The sequence below is a fragment of the Aspergillus niger genome (genome assembly GCF_000002855.4).
Source record: "Aspergillus niger supercontig An12".
Taxonomy (NCBI): domain Eukaryota; kingdom Fungi; phylum Ascomycota; class Eurotiomycetes; order Eurotiales; family Aspergillaceae; genus Aspergillus; species Aspergillus niger.
Window position 1 is genome coordinate 1,042,125 of NT_166527.1, and position 10,750 is coordinate 1,052,874.

Sequence of the window (10,750 nt, forward strand, 5' to 3'; positions counted from 1 at the left end):
CTGGCCGCAAAAGCTGGCTGGCTCCCCTTCCGCAGCTCCCGCCAATGCTGATCGCAGGACCCTCGACTCGCCCTTGGAGCAACCCTGACAGCCAGGCCTTGTATAAGTCTGTTGTTTTGTGAAAACAACAAATGAAACTATAGACCGGGAAAAAGAGTAAGAAAGCTGCAAGGCGGCGCGATGGAGCTGCAACTTGCAACTGGCTTCCCCAGCCATGCGGCCACGTGACCGCGGTCTGGCCACGTCAGGCCTCAAGGCCATGACCACCGCTGGCGTCATCTCCGGCTATCCTTTTCGCCCGCCAGATCCGTCGCCGCCCAATTGTCGCCCCCATCGCCCTTCTCGTTTGTCGCGACAAACTTGATTTGCATCATCTTGGCTGCCGCTGGATGCCGGTAGGCCGAGTCGTTCTTCTTCTAGGCATCTGTGTTCCTTTCAATTGGATCAGTTACGACTGCTTGCTAGATGGTCTGGTTATCGGTGTCCTGACCCTATCGAACCAAGGTTCGGATTAGGAACAGAACCGCACCTCAATAACTTACTGACTTTAGCTCACTATGGCGTTTCAAGTCCTGGAATGCCACTGGGATGCTGCCCATGAATTCCCGCGAAGTGCACCGTTAAGTCAATTCGTGTTCGATGATGCCTGGGATATATATATAGATAGATATTTTCTCTCATTGATGTCAGTCTAACTACGACGTGAGCTGATACGTGAGAGCAATAAGTCATAACATTGAACAGTCCATACTGCGTCTTTGCACCAGGAGACCTCGTGGTCGGTAGAGCAACAGTTTCGATCTCAAGATGACGACATAGGATTGCCCGGTAAACAGGGCAAATTCATGTGGCAGCACCAGTAAGCTATGCGAGCAACGCTTGGAGAGAAGCAGGGGCACCTTTGAATCATATAAGGCCACCTTCTCGGGGTCAGATAGGAGCTTTGGGGCGGCAACTCTGGCTTCCGGGTCCAACTATGTGTACGATCCCTTTTCTTCGTCTTTCTGGGAGGGATGGGTCTGACACGTACGATGATATGGCTGTATGGCCACACATATGATGCTGGGTGGACTCCTGTGGGGATAGGTCTAGACCACCAAGATCAGTCACGGTCTCGATTTTGATCCCACTGTTATGGATGGCTGTGGCGTACCAGTCTCTATAGGTACAGGGTTCTCCTTCAACACACAAGTAGCATATTGTTCTCAGGAAAACTGCGATCAATTGAGTCTCTCAAGAAAAGTCCCACCACGTCCCATCTGCATCTAAACCGTGAAGACTTCTGAGTTAGACGAGGCATGTCAGTAAAAGGGACCGGTGTGAAAGAGTGAATAATAGCATATCCATGAAGGGGCCTGCGTGGTTTGAATAGTTAGATTAACCACAAGAAACAAGCCCAACTAAGTCGCTCAGCATTGACTGTAGCCTTCGTCTTCCAGGGGGACCTTTATGGCCCATCAGAGGTATGCTACGTGTGGTCTTCTCGAGTCTGGAAGGGCTTTGAGTACTGCTGATGCTGAGACAGCCGCATAGACTTTATATCGGAGGTACCTGATGGCTTCCATATAGTCTCTAAATATCTTCCTGTACATGGGACACTATATACTGAAAGTGTTCGGCAGAGCAGAAGCGCAGACACCCTTGCCTATTCCAGAATGGCGGGTCAGCGGAGTCGACCGGGGCGTGACATGGCCACTAGTTTTAAAGCGGTTAGAATCAGTAACTATCCGCAGCTGTGAGCTAGCCGGAACAGGAATAGTGCCCGGGCCATCCAATGCGGGCATCCATTCGATGTTCTCCAAACTTCGATTATAGCTGCATTCGCCCTCGCCGACTTAGCCTAATCATCAATCGTGGGCCTTTTAAGTATTAGACTAACTCGTGTCCAGCTCGTGGTGGCTGCAGACACCATACCTCGGTATCTCTATCACTGCCTGTTCAGCCTTGTGTTGAGCACCGGCACACTTTCTTCGATGCTATGTCCCAGCCATATAAGGTTCAATTCTCCGACTCAAGTGACAGAATCAGCTATACACGGTTCACTGCTTCTTATATAGTACATGAGGATTCAATAAAGCCAAGTTCAGCAGAGTCTTGGTTCCAGAGCTTGAATACTCGGTAGCATTCCAGGGATTGTGGGGAGACAATCCAGGAGCAGCAGCCATCATTTGGTGCCTGAGGCACACAGCACTGCCTCGTCTCCACTCCCAATACTTACCAAGTCACCCACCATTCCTTCCCTCTTTCGGCCTTTCTCTTTCTCTCTCTCACTTCTGCTCTCGTGCACCACTTTTCTTCCCACTCACGCCATCCTTCTCCATCCATTTCCTGCCAAACTTTTGTCTGTCATTTTAGGTTTTTTGAAGGAGATGACTCGGTGACTACTCTTCAATCCCGGCGTACTCAACATCCATAATGCGTCACCTCTTATCACTGCTGGTGCTTCTGATCGCATCGGCCGCCCTGGTCTCCGCCGTCCCCGCCGGCTCCATTATCACTCCACAACCACCCGTCGAGCCCGTTCACCTTCTCTCTTCCCAGCCCTCTGATCCCCGAAGGCCATGGATCCGCCTCCGTGACTGGATCATCGAGTCCATATGGGGCATCGAAAAACCCGCATCTCGTCGATTCCCACTCAACGATTCCCCGCGCAATCGCTCTCCTCCCTCCCGGATTCTGGCGCGCTACGGTAGTGACGTCGTACTTCGTTTCAGCCTGCGCAATCACGATGAGGCCGAGGCATTGGCCCAGGCTGCAGACATTCTATTCCTGGACGTATGGGCGTCTACTCCAGCATTCGTAGATATCCGACTGGCCGAGGAAGTCGTAAGTGGTTCATCCTTCCGTCCATATCTGCCCGGTTGACTGATGCCTGATCCACTGTGACCCTCGCAACAGATTCCCTCATTATTGGGCTTGCTACCAAATTCCCTCCAGACCGCATATACTCCCCTAATAGACAACCTGGCAGAGAGAATCTATACGACCTATCCATCTAAAAAGCCGATAGGACTTGAAGGACAATCTGGATTTGCGTCCTCGAGTCGACCTGCGCCAAAGTTCGGTGACCTTTTTTTCCACGAGTATCAGCCTTTGTCCGTCATTATCCCCTGGATGCGGCTGCTGGCTTCCATGTTTCCATCCCATGTGCGCATGATTAGCGTTGGAGTATCTTACGAGGGTCGCGAAATTCCCGCCCTCCGACTGAGCGCAGGCAGCTCCACCGCGGCGTCAGGCCCTCGTAAAACAATCATCGTTACGGGTGGTAGCCATGCCCGCGAATGGATTGGCACCTCAACCGTGAACCATGTAATGTACACGCTCATTACCAAGTATGGCAAATCCAAGGCCGTTACCCGCCTTCTACAGGACTTCGACTGGATCATGATCCCCACGATCAATCCCGACGGCTATGTTTATACCTGGGAGACGGACCGACTATGGCGCAAGAATCGACAGCGGACCAGCCTACGCTTCTGTCCCGGAATCGATCTTGACCGCGCCTGGGGCTTCGAATGGGACGGCGGTCGGACCCGCGCTAACCCTTGTTCAGAAAACTATGCTGGAGACGAGCCCTTCGAGGGAATGGAAGCACAACAATTAGCACAGTGGGCGCTCAACGAGACACAAAACAACAATGCCGACATCGTGAGCTTCCTTGACCTTCACTCTTACTCTCAAACAATTCTCTACCCCTTCTCCTACTCCTGCTCCTCGATCCCTCCAACGCTCGAGAGCCTGGAAGAGCTAGGCCTTGGCCTAGCCAAGGCCATTCGGTACGCGACTCACGAAATCTACGATGTCACTTCTGCCTGCGAAGGCATCGTCACGGCCAGTGCGGCAGATAACAACCCCGGGCGGTTCTTCCCCATTGGTGGCAACTCCGGTGGCAGTGCGTTGGACTGGTTTTACCACCAAGTGCACGCGACTTATTCATACCAGATCAAGCTTCGTGATCGCGGAAGCTACGGGTTCCTCCTTCCGTCTGAACACATCATCCCCACCGGCAAGGAGATCTACAATGTTGTTCTGAAATTGGGATCCTTCCTCATCGGAGGCGACTCATTTGACGTCGATTGGGAATCAGAACTCTTCGATCTGTCAAAGGACGAATCCGATCTGGATAGCCGCTATTCAAAATCCAATGACCGCTCCCCGGCGTATCTACACAACGCCAACGGCCCCCTGCCCAACATTGACGAAGACGAAGATAAGGAATGGGTAATGGTGGAGGAAGAAGACTACACAGACGATGACGACGACGATGATGATGATGATGAAGAAGAGGAAGAGGAAGAGGAAGATACATATTGGGCCACCGAACACACATACGAATTTCGGCGACGACGCTGATGATGGACAAACTAATCAACCCTATTTATATGACACCCTCGCCCATATACTCTCCTTCTGATGACGATCAATAATGACTAATGACGGGTTTGCGGGAGTGATTGACGTGTTTATCATGCTCTGCTTCTCGATTCTTTTTATTATTTTAGATACTGTTCCCTTCAGGTGCCTATAGCCTATAGAGCTTAGGGGTATTCTCTACATAATTAAATACAGAGTAATTCAATGAATCGTCCTATCAAATAATGGACCCGAGTAACTAACTGGTGTTTCATTCCTTCCGTACTGTACTTAATCTGTAAGGAATTGAAAGCTAAGCCTCATAAGCTACTTCACCCCACTCTTTACCCAGGTGCAGTGTATCATGATCATCGTCATACATTCATTCGTTAGGTATCTTTCCGATGCATGTACATAAACCTCCGCCCCGGCAATTTCTAGATAAACTTAGCGCAAGAACATCCCCCATCTAAGGGTGAATCTTCGCATCCCCGACGCCGAGCAGCAGAATCAAGGGAAAGAAAAAGAAGAAAGACTGAAAAAAAAAAGATGGAAAACTAGAACAACCACGCCACAAACTTCCGATAAAACCACCCGGCTTTCCCATCCGTCTCCTCCCTGAAAGCCTCCCGCCGATAATACTCCTCCTCCATCCGATCCACGACATCCTTGCCCGTGAACAGATCCGCCTCGTACGGACTAAGTCCCTTACATCTCGTGACGAGCTTATACCCGAAGATGAGGATCAAGTACAACGGGATTCCCAGATAAGCCGTGATAAAGGTCTTGTAATCGAAGTTACCCCATTTCTTGTTATGGGTGAAACAGTCATAGCTCTTGGTGAGACAGATGAGGATACAGAAGACCAGGGCGACGTAGGAGCCCGCGGCGCCGAGCGGGGCGCGGTACGCCAGGTCTGTTACTGGGATGTTTTGGGCTTTGCGAGCGCGGACAAAGTAGATGTGTGTTACGAGGAGGGAGATCCAAGTGAGGAGCCCGAAGATGGTGACGAGGTCGACGAAGTAGCGGAAAACGGTTTTGGAGTCGTTGGAGACGTTCATGTAGGCGATGCAGGCGATGCAGGAGCAGAGGATGAGCGCGTAGACGGGGACGCCGCGGCGGTCGGTCTTGGAGAGGAATTTGGGGGCCTTGCCTTCTTTGGCGAGGCCGTAGATGGTCCGGGTTGCGATGTAGAGGTCTGAGTTGGCGGCGGAGAAGACGAAGAGGAGGATGCAGGCGTTGAGGATGTGAGGGAGGACGGGGATGCCTGCTAGCTGAATGGCAACGACGAAGGGGGAGGCTGCGGCGGAGCTGGATTGGTTCGTGGCGAAGATGAGTTCCTTGGAGTCGTAGGGGACCAGGGTGCCGACAAGTAGTACGGAGACGATGTAGAATACGACGATGCGGAAGAAGGTGAGTTTGATAGCCTTGGGGATGCTCTTGCGGGGGTTTTCAGCTTCGCCGACGGTCACACCGACGAGCTCTGTGCCGAGGTAGGCAAAGGTGGCAGAGACCATGGTGGCCCAGAAAGCGTAGAAGCGGCCGGCCGGGCCATCGTCGATGTAGGTATTGAAGGCACCAGGGTCTTTCCAGTAGCGGAAGCCTTTGCGGTCGTGATCGGGGCCACCACCGAGCATGAGGATGAAGGAGAGGAGGATGATGCCCAGAATGACAATGACCTTGAACGAGGAGAGCCAGAATTCGAATTCGCCGAAGAAGCGAACCCCGAAGTAGTTTATGGTTATTATCAGGACGAGGAATATGGTTATCCAGACACCTGCGTTGACTCGACTTGTGTCTATCCAGTACGATATCACAAGGGCACCGGCAGTGAGTTGGTTAGGTGTGACGATGATGTACTTGAACCAGTAGCTGTGTGACCCCAGATTAGCAGTGACACGAGAGAGAGTAGGGTAAAGGGGGGCTCATACGTCCAGCCAAGCGCGAAGCCGAGAGCAGGGTCGCAGAATCGCACCGCATAACCTGTAAAGCCAGAGGACAATGGTAACCAGGCAGCCATTTCTCCCAGGCCGCACATGACAAGGTAGACAACGAAGCCCACTACCGAGTAGGATATGAGGATGGAGGCAGGCTGTGCGAGTCAGACTAAAGGTTCCTAAGTATGTTGTTGCTGGGATAGGATACTTACACCAGCCCTGGACAATCGATTAGCGTGGCACAAAACTGCAAGTGACAGTCTGACTTACTTTGCAAGAGCAGATCCAGTTCCTATGATGAGACCCGTGCCAATTGCACCTCCAATGGCTGGGAAGTTGATTGTTAGACTTTCTGCCGCGCATGTGCAGTCAACGTGAAGGGCATACCAATCATGGAGATGTGGCGAGCCTTCAGGGCACGATGCAGATCATGGTCGCCAGGAGCAGCCTCGAGGGTATCCTCGCCGCTGCCATAATCCGTCACGTACTGTCGTTTCTCGGGGGAAATGTCGGCGGAGCCATCTTCTCTGAGGCCCATGTCTTATTGTGAGATGCGCTCACTACACAGGGAGAAACGAGAGAGCTAACGAGATTGAAGGTGATAACCGGTGAACGTCTGCACAGCACGATGGGATGGGGAGAGTGAGGAACAGCAGCTGAGGGGAAGGAATGAGGAGAAGAAAAAGGAAAAAAAGAAGACAAGCGTAAGTTAATGGAAGACAAAGCAAACAAACTCGGTACTATGAGTATTTTTTACAGTAAAAGCTACCACTGCTACTACTACAATAGGCTAATCAGAGGAAACTACTGTACCCCATACTCCATTTTAACTACTTAGCCTCAGCCACCGTACCATTCATTACAAGATCAATTCCAGGTCACCTGGTTCAGGGTAGCATCGGTCAGAGCCTCTCTATCGGGTCCTTTTCCTGACCAGAGCCCAAAGATGGAAGTAAGTACTAATCAGTCGCGATCTGATGCCGCCATGACGATACACAAAGTCCGCCATTGGCCGGGTTGCCAGCGGACGGGCTTGGCGAAGCATAACAGAAACCAGTTCCTTATCTTCCAGGAGATACGGGGTAGCCACTCACCTCCTTTTCTAGCGTTAGGCTTACCAGCAAACCATGGGACATGTGCAGATTCCCCTCGACGAGGTTACTGGTTAAGCTGCATCGGGAATGACCGAAAAGCTGTCATCCCCCGCGGGGCACCCACATGGCTTGGCGGCCTTGGCGGCACCCCCGACGGCGAATATCTGTTACCTAACCGCCCGGTGTGCCAAGAGCCATATCAGGCGGGGTTGGCGATAAGTTGATATCCTCTCCGTTTTCTGTGCGGTGTTTATTACTACCCATGCTTACTACTTACTTATCAGCTCGTGATGCTCAAGGGTCCAGAGTTATCATCTCCCGTCCCAATCCTTTACTAGTTGGCTGTGTGTAATTCGATTTGTGTAGGATTCGGATTGCTGGACGGTTAAAGCCGGTTTCCTTCGCCTACAACCCAGTCTAGTCTCGGGATTTCCAAGTAGTGCTACTGGAAAAGTTAATCTGTGTGGCTTGAATGCCGAAGCGCTCTGGTGGTATCCCCAACAAATTCATCCAATCGTCTCCATCAAGTACTCCCGATCCTCACTACTTTGAACGAGACGATAGAACAACCCCTCCTTCCTCAAAAGCTCTGCCGGTGACCCCATCTCGGCAATTCTCCCTTCACTCATAGCAATTACCTTGTCAAATGAACATATTGTCCTCAATCGATGCGCAACCACAATCAATGTCCCGCTGAATTGACTCCTAATCGTATCCTGGATCCACCGGTCCGTCTCATCATCTACCGCTGACGTAGCCTCATCGAGGATGATGATCTTGGGATCATTGATTAAGATTCGTGCGAGGCACAGAAGTTGTCGTTGTCCTTGGGACATGTTTGCCCCTCCAGCGCTTATGCGTGAGTCAAGTGTGAAGAGGCCAGAGTCTTCATCTTCCGGGTTCTCCTTGAGAAGTTTCACGCGCCGTAAGGCGTCATTGAGTCTTTCTTCTGAGATTTGATGGCTATAATCTAGGTTAGATCGCACCGTTCCGGAGAATAGCACGGGGTCTTGAGGAATGAATGCGATTCGTGATCGGAGGGTCTGGAGTGCCAGGGTGCGCATGTCAATGCCGTCAACAACTATTGAACCAGCCCGAGGTTCAACGAGACGCAACAGGGCTAGCGTTAGTGATGATTTCCCGGCTCCCGTACGGCCTACGATGCCAACTCTTTCACGACCCTTCACACTGAACGACACATCTTCCAGAACAAGAGGGAGTCCAGGTGCATAGGAAACGGCAAGTGACTTGACCTCAATATTTCCCTGCGATGGCCAGTTGTTAGGGGCTTCTCGACCACCTTGCTTTTCTGGCTCCAACTCGGTGTACGCTATAATGTTTCCGGCTGAGTTCATATAGGTTTCGAGCATCCCAAAATTATTGATGGCCTTGAACATAGCCTGTGAGAACTGCATGGAATAGCTGAGGCAGTACCCGATCAAAAATGCGTCGGCCGCAGAAGTCGACAATAGAATGATACCCGTTCCGATGCTGAAAATGACGCCGATAAGAGACATCTGGAGACTCAGCCAGCGGTTAAATATGAAGAAGTGTCTTCTAGCCGTAGACAGCCTGTCAATATGCCCATGCATATGTGCAGCTAACCAATCTGTTGCACCAAAGGCTCGAATCGTCATGACTCCTGCTGCAGAAGACGTAAAGTGTTCAAGAATAGCAGCAGTTGGTCCCGAGTCGGCTCGCTTGACCGTCGTTCGTGCCCTTATATAGAGCTTGCTAACTTCTGCACACCAGTAGAGGAGGGTCACTGTCAACAGACTCATATACTTGGACGTATTCAACCTGGATAAATTAGCAGGCAATTTTGGTTCTCCGTAAAGGTGCACCTTACCCCATATACACAATCAATATCATCTGGACAAAGTTGTCCGCAAATTCAGACATGGTGACCAAGACATGATCATCGACATTTTTGGCATCGACAGTGAGTCGCCTGAGTATCTCTCCAATAGGTGTGCTATCGAGCCAGTGCAGGGGCATCCGGAGGACTCTAAACGTAGCCGCGCGGAACAGTGATCGAGAGGCACGTAAGGACCCGGAAAAGGCATGCAGGTTGAATAGAAATTCCAAAAAGACAGTCGACATGGAAGTCAGCAGATAAAGATAGAGATACTGCTCCCACCCGCCCTCCGGTTCTGGAGCAACTGATGAGACATTTGCCTCTGGGCTGAGGGGCTTGGGACGCGCCGAATCAATGCGACCTAAAGTCCTCGTCGTTAAGGAGCCGAGGAGTTGTTTGATGACGAGGCCCAAAAGATATACTATGGTGAACCACAGTCCACCTGCTACGGTGAAGTATGTATTATACACCTTTGCGTCTGTACGCGCGTCAAGACCTTTGCTTTTCACCCGCGTGGTTGTACGTTCTTTCGGTTTCTCTTGTCCGGGCAGTTCAGCTGTGATGACGTTTTCAGCTTCGACTGCACTCCGCTTCTCCTCAACAAATTCAGTGTCATCTGCGTACTTGGCAGTATTATCTTCTACATGGATAATACATTTTGCTTTTGGCAAGCACAAAGATACCTGGTGAGTTACGAGGATCCGCGTGCGGCCTCTGCAAAAGGCACCGGTGAGTGCATTGAAGATATCCCTGGAGACATGAGCATCAAGAGCAGCAAATATGTCATCTAATATTAACGTCTGTGCACTTGAGTATAGTGCTCTGGCAAGCGCGAGTCTCGCGCGTTGGCCTCCACTAAGCTTGACACCTCGGAGGCCAATCTGGGTCTCATCGCCCTTCGGCAGGGCAGCAAGGTCGGGGTATAGTGCGCAGGCTGTCAAAACTTCCTCATACCTTTTGCCGTCCATTGAGCTTCCAAACAAAATATTATCTTTGATCGTGGCGTTCTGAAGCCACGGAGTTTGTGATACGAATGCAACAGGTTGCCCTTCAGCCATCGATGGGGCTTTGATAGAACCGTCCAGGAGGTCAACTTCGCCAAGAATGGCAGCAAGTAAAAGACTCTTTCCTGAACCCGTCTTTCCATATATTATGCTGAGCTCACCAGTAGGAAAAGTCACGTCAATATGACACAGAGAAAAGCGATGCTGTTGTAACACATCGGATGGCCACGAAATAGTCGCATTATGAAATGAAACTTGGCCTGATGGGCTAGGAGTGAGCACTGTCTTGTGCTCAGGTCTTCTCAAGAAAATCTCCATGCGGCGCGCATTAGACCTGGCTTCGAAATAATCATTGAATACAACAGGAAGGAACCCCAATGTTGACTGAAGGTGAGGCAGTAGCTCGATCATGGGGAAAAGAACGGAAGGGGAAATTGAGCTTATAGTGTATGCGTAGGTGAAGATTGAAGCCGCGGCGACAATGAAGGGAGACGCAACGCTCCA

The 10,750-nt window shown here is 51.1% G+C and overlaps 4 protein-coding genes across 4 annotated transcripts; 2 read left to right on the forward strand and 2 right to left on the reverse strand.

The window, feature by feature from the left end:
• Positions 1 to 389: 389 nt before the first annotated feature.
• On the forward strand, positions 390 to 1,533 carry An12g04160 (hypothetical protein; the record flags this gene model as incomplete). Its single annotated transcript, XM_059750838.1, has 4 exons — positions 390 to 504; positions 837 to 929; positions 1,012 to 1,111; positions 1,440 to 1,533. The coding sequence occupies 4 exons, from the start codon at positions 390 to 392 to the stop codon at positions 1,531 to 1,533; spliced, it is 402 nt and encodes a 133-aa protein (XP_059604435.1).
• Positions 1,534 to 2,415: 882 nt separating this feature from the next.
• Positions 2,416 to 4,353, forward strand: An12g04170 (uncharacterized protein; the record flags this gene model as incomplete). The annotated part of the gene is made up of 2 exons (XM_001395454.3): positions 2,416 to 2,826; positions 2,899 to 4,353. The coding sequence occupies 2 exons, from the start codon at positions 2,416 to 2,418 to the stop codon at positions 4,351 to 4,353; spliced, it is 1,866 nt and encodes a 621-aa protein (XP_001395491.1).
• Positions 4,354 to 4,910: 557 nt separating this feature from the next.
• An12g04180 (uncharacterized protein) lies at positions 4,911 to 6,828 on the reverse strand (the record flags this gene model as incomplete). Its single annotated transcript, XM_001395455.3, has 5 exons — positions 4,911 to 6,225; positions 6,285 to 6,445; positions 6,503 to 6,509; positions 6,561 to 6,618; positions 6,678 to 6,828. The coding sequence occupies 5 exons, from the start codon at positions 6,826 to 6,828 to the stop codon at positions 4,911 to 4,913; spliced, it is 1,692 nt and encodes a 563-aa protein (XP_001395492.1).
• A 1,062-nt stretch (positions 6,829 to 7,890) lies between these two features.
• Positions 7,891 to 10,750, reverse strand: An12g04190 (uncharacterized protein; the record flags this gene model as incomplete). Its single annotated transcript, XM_001395456.3, has 2 exons — positions 7,891 to 9,184; positions 9,234 to 10,750. Coding segments are annotated over 2 exons (2,811 nt in total), but the record flags the coding sequence as incomplete, so codon positions are not given.